The following is a 20,580-nucleotide window of genomic DNA, read 5'->3' as shown; positions in this document are numbered from 1 at the left end:
TAGACAGATTCATCTGAACCCACAGTTTTGAAGACCACTTTTATATCTGCATAATCAACATTTGTGTTGGATTCTTAAATGCATAACAAGCATCCAGTACCTTGTTTGGCATACATAAAAGCTCAAGAGCTTTGTTAATTGAATTCGGGAATGGCTAAAGTAAAGGAGAAATGCTGCATATTGATAGTCGTCTAAGATGCTGTTCTTTAAGGAATCTTATTATTTAGCTGATGTTGTAGATTGAGTTCTCTCAAAGACAGATTCTGAGATGAAGATTTACAGGCAGAGAGCAATTGCTTTTGGAACTACACCTACGTGGGTGAAAAGAGGGGATTCAAACCCAAGGACAATACAGCTGCATCTAAGCATCAGTTAATGCCCTAGGGCACTCTGCAGCTGGGGCACCCTCTCAAGTTGTCTCTATTAGTAGAAAGGGTTCCCTTGCATCCCCACAGCAAAGTTTTTGGATATGGGTAAGACACCTCTCTTCAGCTGAAGGTTACTCCAGAAGAGACATAGCTCAGACTCATAGCATTCCTGGCAACAGTCTCAGTTTTGTTTTGCTTTTTATATTTTTTATTGATTTTTTACAGAGAGGAAGGGAGAGGGATAGAGAGTTAGAAACATGGATGAGAGAGAAACATCCATCGGTTGCATCCTCCCCACGGGGGATGTGCCCGCAACCAAGGTACATGCCCTTGACTGGAATCGAACCTGGGACCCTTGAGTCCTCAGGCCAACAACTTACTATCCACTGAGCCAAACCGGTTAGGGCAGCAGTCTCAGTTTTGAAGGGACCATCAGGGATGCAGCACCACAGCATCCACAACAGGTAGATCCAGATTATTGAACAGGACCTTAGAGATCCCCTCACTTAAACCTTGATTTAAAGGTGAGGATACTGAAGCTCAGAGAGGGCAAGTGAATTTCCCAGTATCATGTGGGAATCTTACAGTCTGTCTGGGCTAGAACGCCAACCAGTCTGTAGACTGTTAACAGACAAGTGTTTCTTCAATTATTTCCACACTTAACTTTATTATGTGCATTAGGGTGGGTTTATCTTATTACCAGTTCTATTAGGCCAGAAGAGAAACATTTTATATCTGTGTACGCATGGAAAATTGAGAAAAAATAAGTACTTTTCCAGCTGTAGTTAGAGCAGGGTTAGAGGTGTTACTGCAGGATTTTATTTGCTGGGTCAAAATATAATCCTGTTTCTGCAAAGCACAGAAAGCAATTGCACAGTAAACGTTTGGTTTGGATTGAGGTTTACAGTTAATTACTTATGACACGAGTTTTGTATCAAATTAACAAACCAATGAGGAGTAGTGAGAATGTATAGTGTGTTACACTGTTTGAGAATCGTACCATATAAATAGAAAATACTTATAGTATTTATAGGACAAGTAATCTTACATGTGATATGAAGTTAAAAAGACCAAAGCCTCTGATGGGATTTGGAAATTGCTAGTATCTAAAAATCCAGCATCTCTCCAAATAGATGTTTCTACTTTGTAAAAAACATTTTTTTTGAGCCATGGATGATGTAAGTGCATAATTGAAGTTAGATTTGAAGACAAGATTTGAAAATGTTTCTACGAGATCCAAAAGTTCCTTAAGCCCAACTGGGGAGATAAATGAAATAAATGTTGTGGAACACTGTTCTTAATTATGATTCTTGGCCTAGAACAACATGACAGACTTTGCCACACACTTCCACATTTACCCCTAAACACATTCTTTTCAAATAAATTATAAACTAATTAAACTCAACTAATCATGTAAAAGGTATCATTCACTATAGTCATAAACCTCTGTTCACAATTTAATGTGTGGAAACAGAATGGAAAAAATACAGAAGCTGTCAAGAGAGAGAGTAATATGCTATAACTATAGATAGGAAAATAAAGAACGAATAACTCCTTAATTATCTGCATTCAAAAATAACTGTTGACTTAGTCTCTTGCCTGAGTATATAAAATATTTCACTTTATATGTCCTTTTTCTGTTCCAGATTCCCATTCAAGATATTACATTATATTGGTCTTTATGCCTGCTTAGTCTCCTCTCAGCTGTGAAGTTTCTCTGACTTTCTTGTTTTTCATGATTATGACAGCTGTGGGGTGTACTAGTCAGGTATTTTGTAAAATGCCACTCAGTTGGGATTTGTCTGATATTTTTCTCATAATTAGCACAGGGATATGTATTTTGGGGAAGCATATGTCCATATGGGTTCCTGGATTTTATTTTATAGTTTAGAATATAACCCAATACTACTTTATTGTTCAAAGCACTATAGATTTGGCCATTGGGAGCTCTTTCAGTTGGCTTCTATGTCCCTTTGCTATATTCTCTTCTGTTCCCCCCTCCCCACTCCCGAGTTTACTTCTGCCACTACAAGATACCTGATTTTATTTTTTTTAATCACCTCCTAGATGAGGATACCAGCATTTGTTTCCGTGAAGGAGCTGTTTCTTAGCTTATGGTCCACAGGTCCGGGAACACTTAGCATTGCGAACTTTGCCTGTTTTTTTTTTGTTTTGTTTTGTTTTTGTTTTTGTGGGTTTTTTTTTTTTTCCAGGGAAGGACATAGCTTTTATCAGATTCTCAGCTGTGTCTGTAACCTAAAAAGGAGGTAAAGAACCCTGTCCTGGAGTAAAGAGGAGGAATAATACAACCCACACATTTGACAACCTTGCTCCTCCTTGCTGCTTTATGCTGCTTTTATTTAGTTCATGTACAGCCAAAAGCTTTGCAGGGCCTTAAGACCAGTTTAAGCATGCTGACATAGGCCATACTGAATTCAGGCCTGAAAAGATCTTTGCCCATTGTTGTGGTAATTATAACTCTTGGAAAAACAAAGCAATCCCTTTGGGCTCAGATTCCTGGTTTGAGGGATGAGATCAAGATAATATACTCATTCACGCCATATCTGAAATGGCACTGCTTAGCGTGGTCACTAAAGGGTCATGTAGAAATATGAATGTCCTATAGTTAATGGAAAACTGAGCTTTCCCCCTTTGCAAAGAAATTTCTGGATTTTTCCTTTAGTGCTGGAAAACATTACATCGTACAGCTATATAGCCTGATACATTCCTTGCATAACTTTGCATATTAGTAACGACATTGGTTCAAGTTTAGGCAAGTGAACAAAAGAAGACTGGTTGTAAAAAAAGCTTTTGATATAAAATATTATTTTTTCTAGTCATTTGATCACATTGCCTGAATAGAGTAAGTTATTTTCTTAAATTAATATCACATTTTCATGAAATAAATCCTGTTTTGCAATAATATCATAATTGTTGATAGATTTCTTGAAATAAAACAAAATCGCATAGTCAGATGGATAAAACATTAGATTGAGATTCAGAATGTGAAGACTCTAATAGTGAAAGGCATTAAGTGTGTGACCTTGTTAAAATCATTTAACTCTTCTTATTTGTGCTTATTTTGTATAAATAGTACTGCTCCATTTCCAAATTATAAGGTTATGTATAGGCAAGTACAGATAGAGGGAAATATGCTACATGTAAATTGTTTTAGCTCTTTGGAAGAAAGTGGCATAGGTATCTAGGCACTAAAAATGTGTGTGTTTTTTTAATGTTTAGAGATGACTTTAAAGTTATTTTAGTATTGACTAAGCAAAATATATAATTTTTAGGGTATGAAAACCCCTAAATTTATGCATATGAATATAAAACTACATGAATTTCACTTAAATTTAAAAATGTTTTTGAAATGATAATATAAAGAAGGGTGAACTACTGACTAAATATTTTTATCAGGGCACTTGCATCAGAGACATGAAAATACAGTGATGAAATAAGAATAAAATGGGCTACAGTATATTTGATGTATTCCCTTTTTTAATTCAAGAGGTTGTTTTTGTCAGCCAACATTGAGTTTTTATTTTTAACACATAAGATTATTTAAAAATTTATTTTTATTGATTTCAGAGAGGAAGGGAAAGTGAGAAAAAAAAAAAAAGAGAGATAGAAACATCAATGAGGAGAGAGAATCATTGACTAGCTGCCTCCTGCACACCTCATACTGGGGATTGAGCCCACAATCCAGACATATGCCCTGACCAAGAATCAATCATTGACCTCCTGGTTCATAGGTTGACACTCAACCACTGAGCAACATTAGTTGTTGTTATTCACTTTGGAGAAAAATGCAAGCATTTGGAGATAGCTAGGTAAAAGAGTGACACTTTTTCCAGGACTAAATAATTTTAAAAACTAGTAAGACTAGTAGAATTTAGGGTTTATATAATAGAGATTATTGTCCTAAATAAAGCAATATAAAACAATATATGGATGAATGATAATAAGAAGATAGATAATATTTCTTTTCTACGATGGCAGGCTTATTGTCAAATAATAACTAGAAATCTGGATTATCAGGTTTCATTCTTGACTCTACCACTTTAGAAAACTGTCTTAATTTTACTATGTCTTCATTTCCACGTACTAGTATTACCATATACTCTATTGCTTCATTTACTCACCTACCACTCACTTTCCTATGAATCTGGCTTTTCTCTTTCACTTCACTAAATAAATGGTTCTCTGTGTGGCTAATATATCTCTTATTTAAGCAATTAGTAGGGATTAGATACAAGAGTGTAATGGACAAGATGGTTGATTTTCCAATATCTATTTCATACCAGACTATAACCCGAGCCAATTATGATTGTTTCTTCCTCATGGCCAGTGATTGGTTCAGCAATGTTCAATGCTAGAAGTTTTCTGAGAGAGAAAGAAAAAAAAAAAAAGAAAAAAAAAAAGAGTCTTCTAAGAGGACATGAGGACACCACAAGAATAAACGCTCTTCCTCATCTGGAAATGATGAGTGTAACTGCTACTGCTACAGCACATGCAGCTATCTTGAGTCTAAAGTCTAGTTACAGACCTGGCAGATGTAAAGGACTTGAACCCAATGTATATTTGATACGATATAAGCTGTACAGGGTTATTATAAAAATGCAGAAGCCATTATTTCCTCAAGTATTATACTCTCTGTGTTGTCTCATTGGTAATATATAATACATGTAGTTAAGAAAAACTATAGCCTGGCTGGTGTAGCTCAGTGGTTGAGCACTGACCCATGAACCAGGAAGTTCCTGATTGGATTCCTGGTCTGGGCACATGCCTGGGTTGCAGGCTCGATCCCCGGTAGGGAGTGTAAGGGAGACAGCTGATGGATGTTTCTTTCTCTCTATCCCTTTCCCTTCCTCACACGCTAAAATCAATAACTACAAATTAATTGGCAATGCATATTTATCAGTTTGTCCTCATTAGAGTAAGGTGAGATGATTGATGCAAGATTTTAGAAAGTCAATCTTGAAAAATGGTTTGGCTTTAGATTAATACAGTAAGAGGTTGAAATTACAATATTCCAGGAAGGGGAATTTATTCTGAGCCAGTGAATAAAGGAAGGACAAAATTTGCTAGTGAATTAGAATAGCTAGAAAATGAGTTTGATTGACACAGCTTACAGTTTATAGTTGGGTCTATTAAGTAAATTGTAAATAGGCAGATTAGGAAAAGAAAAGGTATTCAAACTTAATTTTTACTATTATATGCACAAGGACATTACAACAACAACAAAAGTGAATACCCCCCAAAATAGTGAGATTTGAGAGTTTATATATAATCTTTTTTTAAAAAATATATTTTTATTTTTTAAATATATTTTTATTGATTTCAGAAAAGTAGGAAGAGGGAGAGAGAGATAGAAACATCAATGATGAGAGAGTATCATTGATCAGCTGCCTCCTGCATGCCCCACACTGGGGATCAAACCCACAATCCATGCATATCCCTGACTGGGAATTGAGCCATGTCTTTCTGGTTCATAGGTCAGTGCTCAACCACTGAGCTATGCCGCCGACTGGCTTATATATCATCTTAACAGGGGGGGGGGGGGGGGGGGGGACACGTGGGCAATGCAGTCCACTTAAGGGAGAATAAATGATCTCTAGGAAAGATGAACTGGCTATTTTAAAAAAATAGAAAAGTATGATACTTTATTACAAAGTTTGTCTGGTGTGCTGTCCACTTCTCTCCCCCGCTGTGATAAAAGTCAGTCTTTCCTAGTTGAAATTTTTTTTTGGTGGGGGGGTCTATGATTACTTAATTCATTTTGGAAGGTCTGTTTATTGGCATATAAGGAGAGTTCAGAGAAGGCCTCTCACTTCATTTGCTGTTTTCCAAGTATCTTTAGCTCAAAATAATCCTTATGACAAAGGGGTTTATTGTAGGGTGGCATATTCTGCCAGTTTTCACAGCTGGAAGAAAAAAAATCAGGCTGGAAAGTTCTATACTACAAAAACTAGTGTTAATTGTCTTTATGCTGTCTAGTCATTTCATTGTTTAGAAGAAAGATAAGAAAGATTTTATATCAAGAGGCACAATAATAGCACTATTTAATTGAACCAATATGTGTATTTTGTAATTGATCAATTATCTTCTCATCTTATGAATAGAAATCTTGTGAGTTTGAACACTAATTTGCATCCTAATATCCCATGCCTTCCTTCTCTTTAGAGTTTTCTTTGATAAGGGGTGACAGTTGGCTATAAAGAGGTTACAATTTCACCTGCAATGAAATGAAATCTTATTACCAGTTCCAATTCTCTGCAACTTTGATCTAATAAGACCATGAGAAACAATTTTAAAGTATTTTATAATCTCCTGCAATTTGGAGAGATTTAACTAATTTGATTTTCACTTTTTAAAAATATTTTGGACTCTGTCTGATAGCTACTTGGAAAAGGTTTGTCAATTTGTATTATTGTTAGATTTTTCATAAATTTTTTAATATTGATCACATCTTACCTCTAGTGGTTGAATCTTAGCAGCAGACTGTAATGATAATTGACTCAGAACAGAATTGCCTGATAGATAAGAGCTGGGATTTCAAAACAAATCCCTGGCCAATACATCCAAGTTTGATTCATATAAATGAATATCATTTATGAAATTGACATTTTACCATATCAATAATGAATGGACAGTGCTAGATGCTCCAAATATAATTTTAATTTTCCTTGCGATTCTCATGGATTTTTTTTGTATTGGGAAAATGATTATATGATAAGAGTTCATGGGTGTTAAAACAAACCCAAACAAATAATAACTGAACATTTTCCATTCGTTTCCAATGTGTGTGTGTTTTTAAAGTATTGTCAGTGTGTGTGTGTGTTTAAATTATTGTCAAGCAACTACCAATTTAATCAAGATTCATTGTTCAAAGTTAATTCAAAGAGAAACATATGGCAGTATTTTCCTCTTTTTAATCATTGACAGTAAACACATAAAATAGAAAGAGATAGTTGTGTCTTGTAGCTCTGTATTTTCCCTGTTTAACTGATCTGATAATGGAGGATGGACTGTCATCTTCAAAAATAAAAACAGCCAGTTGTTTTATTGGCAGTTGAGTGTATTTGGGAATAGCAGAAAGTTGCAATTTGGGACAGGCGAACCGTAGGCAAGTACAAAGAGACAAAGGGAATGTTAGCTCTTATTAGGTTTTAGGAGGAAATTGGGGAGGGTTGTTCATGGGAAAGCAAGAGTTCAAGGTGCTGGTGGTTTTTCATAGATCTGCAAGGGGTGGTTAATGTGCTGCTGCTGGGGCAAGGAGATCTTCCTTTTTATAAAAGCAGAAGATAGAACCCGAAGTGGAAAAGGTCCTCCCTTCTTGCTGGTTTTTTTGGCTGCAAGAAGTGGTACTTGCATGAGAGCTCCCCCTTCAGGGCTTTTAAACTCCATTTTAAATGCGGCTTCCTTTAGCAGTATATTTATTTTCACACCCTCTTCCAACATATTTAACTGGAGAACATTATTGTGTATTTCTTGGAAAACATCATTTCATAAATATCAGCATGATTTTTTAAAATTCTTAGATTATCTTTGTGGCCCTCTTATGGTATCCACATACTCCCTTGCTTGTGCATGCAGAACGTTAATATTGTACTACATTATTAAAAACAAACAAACAAACAAAAAAAAAGACACATCTTTTGCTGTTATCTCATTGTCTGCACTCCCTTGGTGCTCATCTAGATTTTGATTGAGGCTTGCTTCAGGACAAGTAAGATGTCTGCTTAATTTTACTTAAAAGAAAGTTGGAGTATTTAGGACAGTGTTTCACTCATTTGGTAAAAATCATGCCTAAAGTCCTTTATTATTGGTTTTATTTCTCATGGCACATATATTTCAGCCTACTGACAATGTCTACTACTTTTCATTTAACTTCTCTTTGGAAACTCCAGGCCGTAATTGTAGATTTGTCTCAAGAAGCCAAGTCTTTTCTTCACTGAAAATTACCCCTTCCTCTTGATTGCCGTTTCTAAATACTTATCAGGATTTCGTTTTGTTCTTTTCTCTTACAGCCAGCAGTCACCAGAGGACCTTGCCCGAGTCCCTGCCAACTCCACTAGCAATATCTTGAATAGGCTACTAGTCAGTTATGATCCCAGGATAAGACCAAATTTCAAAGGTTTGTTTTCCCCCCCCTCAAATATCTACTTCTTTGTAATTTAAAAATTAATTTTATAGTATGAAATAATTTAGCTGTGATGTTAAAAACAAGATTGCAAATTGGTATGCATGTTCGAAAATAGGCAAAATAATAATCTAATAGTTTTATATGCTCCCCAGTTTGTATAAAAAGGTATATTGTGAATTAACAGGCTAGCCTCTGTAATGGGTTTTTAAGTACTTAGTATTCTTAACCTTATGATTCAAAATTTAGGCTCTGGTTGCAGAACTGGCTTTCATTCACAGGCATCAAAGTTATAGTTTGTAGGAAAGTGGCCATATACTCATGAGAAATAGAGAAAAGTTCTGATTTCTATTTCTATTATTTTTTTTTACATTTTCTAGCCTTTCATACTGATAAAACATTTTTTTCTTCTGCTCTTTTGCTGAAAAAAGAGGGGGAAAAGAGATGGCCACATGTGTGAATAATAGTGAAGCATGTATTTAGCCTCTGAAGTACTTAAAAGACTGTTTTCTACAACATGGATTGATTTTATTCCAACAAAATACTACTCTTTATCACACCTGCCAAGAACAAAATCCCTACTTGCTATGAAAGTCATGAGAAGACTATATAAGGGAGCAAACTTTTTTTCTTTTCTTTTTCTTGCTTTAATTTTTACTTGTTTGTTCTCTTGATGAGTTAGGAAAGCAATATGAAAAAAAAAAATCTCCTCTCAAAAACTATAATCCTAAGAAGAGGTATTAATGTAGATCAGATTAACAGTATAAAGCTTGATTTTTTTTTTCCTTCACAGGAAAAAAAAAAAGTCTGCAGCTGCTTCTAGTCAACTGAAGTTATACAACTATGTTGTAAAAACAGGGTTTTTTGTTCATTACCAGAACCTATTCAGTTACTTTCAACAACAGCCATGGCCTGGATTGTCACATGCCTAGCATATATTGATTCACCACCTGTTTTCCATCAGCCAGTGGTTATGTGGCTGAAAGGCTAAATTCACATTTTCCCTTTGTTAGCCCAACCAGCAGCCCACAACGAGTAAGGAAAAAAGAAAGCAAGAAAGAAATTTGCAACATTATACCTTAGTTCTCACTCCATGAACTTTCAAATTACTTTCTAAAAGGTCAGGCAAAAATCTTTATAATGACTCTTATATGTCTGATTAATTTTGCAATTGCATGAATTAGAAAGAAAAGGATAGTATGTATATATGTAAGTGAAATCTACTGAATATTACTTACCAATGCAAGTAAGAACTTCTAATGATTATACACATTTTAAAAGAGGAAACAATATTTTTAAATGATGATTTGTAAAGGATGATTTACATTTTCTTAAGTAAATGCATCAACCAAATTTAGAAAATTTTGAAAGGTAAATAAATGTATTTTCTCAGAGTCTCTACAATTTAATAGGTAACTATCTCTGAAAAAAAATAACATTATAAAATACAACTTAACTCATTTTTTATTTGTGTTATGATCCCTATTTAGAAAAATAAGTTAGTAGTAATTGTAAACATGGTATACTGAGAACGCTAATTTATAATTTACATCATATGTGAGTTAGGAAAAATATAAAAGAAAATGCATAGACTATGAAATATGTAGATTCTGACCAAGTTTTTTTACAGCTACTAAATATATGTTTAATTTTATTTACAGGTATTCCTGTTGATGTAGTAGTAAACATTTTTATCAACAGTTTTGGATCCATTCAAGAGACAACAATGGTAATAGTACAGTTAATTTAACTTTTTAATTATCAAAATTTAAACTAGAGCATAGTGAAAGTAATATTAAAACTGAAAAATATTGAGTAACCCTGAGGAAAAATGCATACTTTCTCCTGGTATAAAGTAATCCAGTTCCAAGGTTTTGTTAAGTTAGTGATTTCAGTATCTATGATACTTTGCAATTCAAATTTAGCCTTAATACTACATTAAAAAGCATAGACTTGGAAAAATTACCATACTCACTCTGAACAATTAATTGGATACTACATGGGAGAAAAAGGATTTATGCAATTAATACCATGAGATAACATTTCCCCCCAATATTCAAAGATGTATGAGCATTCAAAAATATTTGATTGTTGACAGGTTTTTTTTTTTTTTTTCCTTCCAGTTTCTTGGGGAAAATCTCTGTTCTCTCTGTTGTGCTAATTTTGTGATGTGTGGAACAGAAAATTATAAAAAGCAAATATGGCCATGGAGCTCCCTGAAAAGACTGTCACCTGGCAAAGAGGGAGATGAGTGGGAAGGAGGGAGAGGCAGGATCCTGTCTTAAGGAACAAGAAAGAAAGATATCGGGGATTAGCTACTATTCCTGATGAATTAAACTTTAGAGACAAAGACAGCTATTCAATAAGATTAGATTTCCTGAGTGATGTATGATGTGATTAGCCCTCAGCTTCTCTAAACATATTCAATAAAGTTTGCGTGCTTTTTGATGTTTTAGAATATAGATTTGTGCTTTTTTGAAAAACTACATGCTAAAATTATACTTCAGGTTGGAGAAAGAAGGCCCAAGTTTGTGTGTGTGTGTGTGTGTGTGTGTGTGTGTGTGTTGAGATACTTAAATTTTTCTGAATTCATAATATAAGGTGTGGATTAAAAGCCTAATAATAATGGTTACAGCACAGTGTAATTACTCAGGGAATATCTCAGATTAGAGAATGAATAATTTGAAACTGTTCCTTTATTCCTAGTAGCAGCTTGGTGTGTTTCAAAAGGAATTGTATATTGCATTTACATTACAATGCCTATTTTTATCTCTAATTGTGATGAGAATGCCATGTATTCTTTTTTATAGAAGCATGTATTTAGCCTCTGAATAATTGATTTTCTTAGACATTGTGTAAATATTTTTAGAGAAGTATTTAAAAGACAATTTTGGAATAGAGTTCAAAATTGACTTTCAGTGACTTTTTAGTTCACCTAAATGACATAGACATACAGTACAGATCAGTAGACGACAGCTTTGAAATATAATGTACACTACCACACATCACTCAGGAGACAAGTATAGCACTCATTAATTCAACATACATTTAGTCTATCAAAGCACTTCACTCTTCAAGAGCAAGAGCTGTCATTTTTCTCACAGGGAAACTTCTTAAGGGGAGCTATTTGGTCTCCATACCCTTCTCTGTTCAGTTTTACAATATTTTTCACTTGTGTCCTAGTGCACGAATTTGTGCACATTAAAAGGAAATGAATTAGAAATATTTTAATATTGTTATTCTCCCTTTCTCTATAATAGAAGTGTCAACCAAATTCATGATCAACAATGACAGATTGATACACATGCATGTGGCACCAGCGTGAGCTTTATATGTATCATGCATGCATGAGTCAACTTTGCCTTTTCTCTATGTAGAATAAACTTGCTTAATTAGACCTGCCTTCTGATGTAGCTAAACTTTTTCCAGCCCAGGAAAGCACCCCAACTTCTCTTTCAGGTAATTGTCAGAAACACAGCAGTAAATAACAACATGAAGCAGATTATTATTGTAGGTTACACATGGAGAACAAAGGATAAAATATTTAACTGCAGCAGTGTTTGACTATATTCTGTGCAGTGAGAAAACCTGAAGTCATTTTCAAGGTCCACCATTTTTTACTTCTTTTCAGTAGGGTCGAGTTTCTAAACTTTCTAAACCTCTGTTTTCTGGCTAATGAAAAGAAAATAGGATTCTACTCCAGGACTTCTGTGAGGATCAAATCATATGAGGCATGGGAAAATGCTTCACAGACATTTGGTTAAAGTGTAAAATGTTTGCACCTGGATATAAAGCAAATTGTGTTCCTGGGCTGAAGAAACTGCAAGGAGGCTAGTTGCCAGGAAAAGGAAGCTGGGCACTGCTACGTGGCATCACTACCTGGTGCTCACAGTGACCGTTTCTGGGCTGAGCTGGGCTGTGTTCTGCATTTTGTGCCATGGGGTCTCAGCAGTGTTGCTGTGGTTTGGTGGGCTATTGCTCCAGGGTGGTGGTGGGGCCTGTGTCCCACTTAGGGGAAGCCAAGTGTTGCTTTGTGGGCACAAAGTCTGCGGTGGCGTTTATTTTTAAATGGCCAATGCACGTCATGGCAGCTCCTACATTGAGTGTCTGCCCCTGGTGGTCAGTGCAAGTCACCTACTGGGCAAACAGACAGACACATCAATAGATGGCCCCATTACACTCACTCTAAAACACCACTATCAAGATGTTACAGCTGGCAGAAAACATCCCCAACTCTGTTTTGCACTTGAGGACAACTAATGCAAGGATGTTTTTTCTCATTTGCATAAAGGCTAAACGTGTCATAGATTAGTACAGTGGTCAGCAAACTCATTAGTCAACAGAGCCAAATATCAACAGTATGACTGAGATTTCTTTTGAAAGCCAAATTTTTTAAACTTAAACTTCTTCTAACGCCAATTCTTCAAAATAGACTTGCCTAGGCCATAGTATTTTGTGGAAGAGCCAAACTCAAGGGGCCAAAGAACCGCATGTGGCTCGTGAGCCTCAGTTTGCCAACAACGAGATTAATACATATCATTAATGTATCTGTTATTTAATAGGTATTATGTGCCTTCCAAATATAAGACACCTAGACTTCTCTAGGCTGTATCAGCAGTTATTTGATTCTATCAAGTTGAAAACATCTAGGAGAAAAGAATGTTAGAAAAGGGACTTTTTTTTACAGATCACTTGAGGATTAAAATAATAATATTATATTTTTATAGTAATATTATAACTAATAATATTTCATAATTTCTAAGATATCTAATTTTGTCCCTTGCATAGACTCATCACAGTAGCTAGCCCAAAGTATTTATTGCTGGGACCAGATTCAAGCAATTCTCCTATGGAGTCTTTGTTGCTGCTATTTAACCCTGATCTCCATCTATCTTCTAATTAGAGTCTTTTATAGCTACTCTGACTCACTTTGTGCCCTCTTTTCAATCCAAGTCTTTCATTTCTAGTATTTATTTGTTAGTGAAATCTGATAGCTTCTTTTTGTGTGTGTATTCTTTTTATTCTCTACTGGACTACAAAGCTCTTAAAGTCAGAAATAATGCATTCTACTTCATTTTCCATAAGATACAGATGACAATAGTCAATAAATAGTAAACACATAGATAAAATATCTTGTACTAGCTAATGTTGATTGAATAGTCGGATAAATAAATTCTGCTATTTGCCTAGCACCGAGTGAATTTATGTAGCGATAAAACAATTGACAGAAAAAAATTTTAAACAATAGCTCCATGTAGAACATTTGTTTGGTTAAATATCAGACCAAATAATGTTATTATATTATAATGTTAATTTTGGAAATTTTAGAGACCTTTATCTAGGGAACAAAATTATTTGTTTTTGTTATTTCTTTTGCTAAAATAATCTAGATGAAAACCAATCTGCCTTTCAATTTATGTTGTGTAGACTAAAGGTTCAGAATGAGAACCATCCTCATCAAGTAGATTTATTTTACCATAATTATTTTTTGCTTTTAGCAATGTCTATTTCAGACATCCCTACAAAAAAACAGTGTTATATAGAGATGTCTTTTTTTAAGTATATTTTTATCGATTTCAGAAAGGAAGTGGGAGAGAGAGAGAGAAAGAAAGAGAGAGAGAGAAACTTCAATAAGCACTTAGAAGAATTGATTGGCTACCTCCTGCACACCACACACTGGGGATAGAGCCGGAAACCTGGACATGAGCCCTGACCTGGAATTGAATCGTGACTTCCTGGTTCATAAGTCCATACTTAATCACTGAGCCACACCAGCTGGCCTATAGAGATGTTTTTGAGGCTGTCATATTTTATAGATTTGCTCAATCTTTTAAAAAGCAAATGGTCTGACATTTGTTGCTTAATAGTTAGGAAAGGCATAACCTATTATATAGATACTAGAGGCCCTTTCGCAGTCCAGGAGCCCTTGGGGGATGTCTGACTGTGGCATGGCCCACTCCCCCCAGGCCTTAGCCACAGTTGGACATCCTTAACACTGCTGCAGAGTAGGGCTGCTGCTCTCTCCAGTGGTCAGAAAGGCTTGTGGCAGAGCAGCGCGCCCCCTGTGGGAGTACACTGACCACCAGAGGGCAGCTCCAGTGTTGAGTGCCCCCTGGTGGTCATTGCGCATCATAGCAACCAGTTCTTCCTAGTTATCATTAAGATATCTTCTAAGGAGAAAAAAATGAACCTAAGATAAAAATTCATCATTACCTGCTACAAACACTTATCAATAGAGATGGCTTAAGAGGGTAACTAAAAGGTTATAAATAAATGGAGAAGTTATATTATTAGAGGATATTCACTTTCTTCCAATTACCTGGGATGAGCTTACTTTCTTCTTTTTCTTTCTTTATTTTTAGTTTTTGATGTATAGTTAAATAAAATATTTAAAGTGTACATGATGATTTAATGTACATCTAAATTGTGAAATGATTCCTCCTCCCATCATATCAACACATCCATCATACATGTGAGGCCATTAAGTTCTTCTCTCTCAGCAAATTTTAACTTTCTCAGCAAATTTTAATTATACAATACAGTGTTATCAATTGTAGTTACCATGTCATATTCAGATCTTATTTATTTTATAACTGAAAGTTTATACATTTTATCAAGCTCTCCATATTCCCCACATCTCTAAGACCCTTTGCAACAGCATGGATGGACCTGGAGAATATTATGCCAAGTGAAATAAGCCAGTCAGAGAAAGACAAATACTAGTTATGATTTTACTTATATGTGGCATCTAATGAAGAAAATAAACTAACAACAGAATAGAAACAGACATACTAGTATAGATACATAGAACAGACTGACAGCTGTGGACCAGGGTGTGAAAGGTGAAGTGATTAAGCAAGCAAACAAACAAACAAACCAGACATAGCTAGTGTGGTTCAGTGGTCAAGTGTCGATCTATGAACCAAGATGTCATGGTTCGATTCCCAATCAGGGCACACGCCCAGGATGTGGGCTCAATCTCCAGTGGGGGGTGTACAAGAGGCAGCTAATCAAGTGATACTCTCTCATCATTGATGTTTCTATCTCTCTCCTTCTCCCTTCCTCGCTGAAGTCAATAAAAATATATTTTAAACACGACAAAACAAACACATACATCAGTGTGGTGATTGCCAGAGGGAAAGTGGGGTAAGGGAGATGGAAGAGCACAAAGTGGGGATAAATGACTGCAGAAAGAGGTAATTAGCATATGATGCAGTATGCAGAGGATACATTATAGAGTGGTGCACTTGAAATCTGTATGGTTTTATTAGCCAATGTCACCCCAATCCTATATAATAAAAGCCTAATATGCAAATTGTCCCCTCGGGCAGTCCTTCGACTAGGAGACCTAGAGTTCGATTGCTCACTATGACATGTGCTGACCACCAAGGGGCAGTGTGGAATATGGTGGGCATTGGTGACATGGCGCTAGCAGCAGGGGAAGTGCTGCCAGCCCCAATGGGCCCAACAAGAGCAGCACTGCAGCAAGATGGTGGAATAGGTGAGCAGGCAGTGCCAGACCAAAGCAGGTGCGAGCGGGGCCCAATCACCCTGCAGATGGCAACCAGTATTGGCAGCAGGAGTGGAGCCGCCACCCAGCTCCCAGGTTCTGAGGGAGTTGGGCCACGGCCTGGCCCCAGTCAATCGCCCCACAGGTGGGGTTGTAGAACCAGAGATGGGGTGGCACCTGGCCAAAGCAGGGTGCCAGGTGGGGCTGTGGGGCTGTGGGGTTGGGGGCACAAGCTGGGGCCTATCCAAGCAGGCCACCCTGAGGGACCCCACCCATGCACAGATTACTGCACCAGGCTTCTAGAAAATTCAATAAAAAAATTAAAAGAATGGTTTGTTAGAGGCTAGGTGGCATCTGCTCTCCAGTAATGTTTATATCTGTTGGTTTTTTCATTCAATTCTGACATTTGGCTTAAATCAGCAGGGTTTTTTCCTAATTGAAAATGTGAACTATTGCACTTGGGGGAAAATTGGGTATTTCGGTTCATTGTAATAATCTATACATAGGCCCTTTACCTCACTGGGCATAATAAGAGCTCTTTGCATGGAAATAAAAGTTTGTTTATATAATCCATTTCCTTTCTTTGGTCTAGGCATGCTTTGCAATTATACTCAATTATTATTGCACTACAATTCATGATCCTGTCAGACTTTTTGTGCCTTTCTGCCACATTACTTTTTTGCTTGTTTTAATAATAGATCCAACTCTTTTTGAGCTGCACAGTTGTGCCTGTCAAGAAAGAATGATCATATTTGGAATCAGCTAAAAAAAAAAGCTTTATTCTAGACCTTGGTTATTACTCATCTTTGGTATTTTTAAAACAATTTTACTTTCTATATTTTATTCTTTATAGAGATTTAAATTTATTTCCTTAAAACTTGTCTTGGGTTTATTATTCTTTGTATTTTATTGCTTTTGTTTTTAACTTTCCAGCATTATTTCATTTATTATAGAATAATAATATATATACAGGGTAGAGCAAGATTTGGTTTATAGTTTATTCTTTTATCATTATTTAGTAATTATTGTGTTATTTTTTCATAAAAACAATTGTAAAACTATTTTTGCTCCATTCTATATTTGTTCCAATTGTGTGTTGTTGTTTTTTCTATTTTGAATCATAAATACATAACCCTTAAAATGTTTTAATATTTGTTTTTTCTCATGCCATTCATCTTTAGGGTTTATGCTCTGTGGTAGGCTAAGTAATGGTCTGAGTACCAATTTTTGGAACTTGTGATGTTGTTTTATACAATAAGAAATACATTTGCATGTGATATAATTAAGGATCTTGAGATGGACGCCTCATATAATCACAAGGGACCTTATGATAGGGAATAATGGCTTCAATGCAGACAGGATGAGTTTGGATGATATGAGTTAGCAGTCACAAGTGTAGGAATGCTGGAGGCCTGGAGAAGCCGAGAAAAGCAAAGAAGTGGACTTTCCCCTCAGAGCCTCCAGAAGGAACCAGCCTAAGAATGCCTTGCCTTTAGCCCAGTAAAACTGAGTTTGATGTTCTGAACTGTAAGATAATAATGTGTGTGTGTGTGTGTGTGTGTGTGTGTGTGTGAGTGTGTGTGTGTTTTGTTTTGTTTTTAAGCCACTCAGTTTTTTGGTAACTTGGCCACAGAAGCAATAGGAAATTCATATGCATGCTGATGAACTTGTTAATTGTTAATTTTTTTTCTCCCAAAGTCTATTGGAAGATTATCTGATTACCTATAACTTCCTCCCAAATGCTGCTGGAGGGTTATCTGATTACATATATAACTTTTTCAATATATGGAAATGCCAAAATAACCATTGGCTTTTTGTTATTCAGTGATTACTGAAAATTCTCACTCTTTACAGTAAATCATAATAAGGACAATTTGAGAGAAGCTGTGTTTTTAATAGTTAAAAATATACTATATGTCTGTCTCTTTTCTTTGTCAAAGTTATTTTTTTAATGCGTCTGCCTTAAAACAAAGAATAACTTAACTTGTTGTGCATACCTTCCTTTTTTACCTTTTTTCTTCCAACTTTATTATTTCAGAAGTATTGGTAATTAAATATCATAAGAGTATTTATTGTATTAGGCAATAAGGAAAAATGAGAAATATCCAACTTTTATTTTCTCCTTCCAGTAATTTATTACTGTTATCAGTTAATATAGGAAAAATTAAATTAATGGTGTGACTAATACTAGAGAAATAGCCTAACCATCAAAATACCATAAAAGTCATCTCTTTATTCCTGCATTTAATAGAAGTATGTTTGACACTTTCTAAATAGACAATTAAGAAGACTGCTACTCTCATGCAATGTATAGTTTAATGTTTCATTCCCCTAGCAGGCACTTCTAACAAAAATGGAATATTAGCAGAGGTCTATAACATTTAAATATTCATAAGGTATTATTAAATAATATTTAATTACACATGTTAAAATTGCATATTGAGAAACAATTGCTAAAAATATAACCTAGAAATTTTTACCGGCAATTTGTTATTATGCAGTTCTTATATGAAACTTCTAACCTCACTAAGGACAACATTTAAATCCTTTTGCAACCAGGCTTATTACAATTCTGTTGACAGAACTATAATTATAATGTGAGAATTGGTTTCCTTTATTTCTTTGAATGATTTGTTTTTTAAATCAGAATATAAAGGAAACAAATGAGTTAAAGGCTGCCTATGTGAAAGTTAGGTAAAAATGACAAGTAGAGAGAACAATATAAAATACAGATAAGCTGTTTTTAATGTTAACATACCGTTAATGAAACTAAATCAGTTTTAATGTCTTGTTGTGAAATGTCATATTGCCTTGAAGAAATAGTTTCATTTGGCTGTTAATTGATACTGAACATTTTGGAGACCATCCATTTTTCAGATAATGACTAATAGTTTGTGGTTTGGAGTCAACAATGAGAAGTATTTGTCACCAAGTTCTCTGAAAACAATTAAGTAATTTTGCATTGATAAAAGGAGTCTCTGATGGGAATTTGTTCATTGCAGAATAAACAATAGAGCTATAATTATTGTGATTGAGTAATTGAAAATGAAAATAAATAGGTTTCAAAGATAGTTATCTTAATATAGAGGCATTTGAAATGCAAATAACTACCAGTCATTTAGAAATGCTCATAAAACATTAACCAAAGTATGCTAACTAATCAGCTTTTGTATTTTAATGAGAATTTAATGCAAACTATTACTTTAATTGTAAAATTTTAAAACATTCTTAAAAGATATCTAAGCTTGCTGCAACTTGTATTGAATCATAATAGTGTATACCTGCACTCCTAGTAGAAAAGCATCTTTGAGTCATTTTTATAATGCAACTAGAGGCCCAATGCAAGAATTCATGCATGGGTGGGGTCCTGCTGGACCGGCCCCAGTTGGGGACATTGGCCAGCAGCTCTACCCTGATCGGTGTGGGGGAGACGATTGGGGGAGGAGCTGGCTAGGGGGAGGGGCTTTGGGTGGATCAGGATGGTGGGGGCTGATTAGGGGTGGGGCCAGCCGTGAGGAAGGGCTGTGGGTGGTGGGCCAGCTGGCCTCACCCCCAAATGGGATGGAGGGGCTGATCAAGGGCCAGGGAGAAGGGCTGTAGGAGATTGACCAGCCCTACCCCCTATTGTGGTAGGGGGGCAATCAGGGTGTGGCCAGATGGGGGAGGGGCCACAGGAGGTTGGACAACTGGCCCTACTCCCAATAAGGCCAGTTCGCTGGCTGCAATGAGCATCATAGCAACTGTTCATTCCAGTTGTTATGGCGTTACAGTCGCTGGCTTTTTATATATATATAGATAGTGAGACATAATGATCAAAAATGACACAGCAAAGTAAGCAATTACCAATTTTTAAGTGATGCTCACTGAAATATAATTCTGGAGTTATAAAAGATAAATTTCTTAAAGGATTACAGTAGGGACTCAGAGCTTACATGGTATATTCAGTTTACACTAGTGTGCTGAAAGCAAGAATAATTCAGGAGATGCTCAAAAACAATACTTTAGAACTGTTTTAAGAATTGTGACCTAGGCCGGGACTGGTTTGGCTCAGTGGATAGAGCATCAGCCTGCGGACTGAAAGGTCCCGGGTTCGATTCCGGTCAAGGGCATGTACCTTGGTTGCGGGCACAACCCCAGTGGGGGGTGTGTAAGAGGCAGCTGATCAATGTTTCTCTCTCATCGACATTTCTAACTGTCCCTCTCAATTCCTCTCTGTGTAAAAGCAATAAAATATATATTTTTTTAAAAAAGAATTGTGACCTAGGAGTAGATAACTGTTAGGAATAACTATAGGCAAATTTGCATAGCCCAGAGCAAACCAAAAGAGTATACTATATGAAGATTTTTTTCTGAAGCACAGCATTTTTATCACTATTACCAACTTTAAAAAAGAATAAGAACAAAATAAAGAATACATCATAATAAGAAGAAATACATGTGTTTATTGCTTAATAAAGACTCTATAGATTATATCTCATTGACACCTTATAAAAGTCCTGTGTTACATTATTATTATCTCCCATTATTTAGGCTTGAAACTTTGTCCTCTATTCACATGT

General features: G+C 35.7%; 1 protein-coding gene across 1 annotated transcript in view; it reads left to right on the top strand.

The window, feature by feature from the left end:
- GLRB (glycine receptor beta) overlaps positions 1–20,580 on the top strand; it is a 54,448-nt gene that overhangs the window by 7,619 nt on the left and 26,249 nt on the right. The window contains exons 3-4 of the mRNA XM_084884337.1: positions 8,399–8,505; positions 10,173–10,240. Of these exons, the coding sequence (XP_084740463.1) occupies positions 8,399–8,505; positions 10,173–10,240 (175 nt within the window). The remainder of the gene's footprint in view (positions 1–8,398; positions 8,506–10,172; positions 10,241–20,580) is intronic.

This window comes from Pipistrellus hanaki, assembly GCF_964339955.1.
Source record: "Pipistrellus hanaki genome assembly, chromosome: 5".
NCBI classification, from domain to species: domain Eukaryota; kingdom Metazoa; phylum Chordata; class Mammalia; order Chiroptera; family Vespertilionidae; genus Pipistrellus; species Pipistrellus hanaki.
This window is presented reverse-complemented; position numbering and strand designations above follow the sequence as displayed.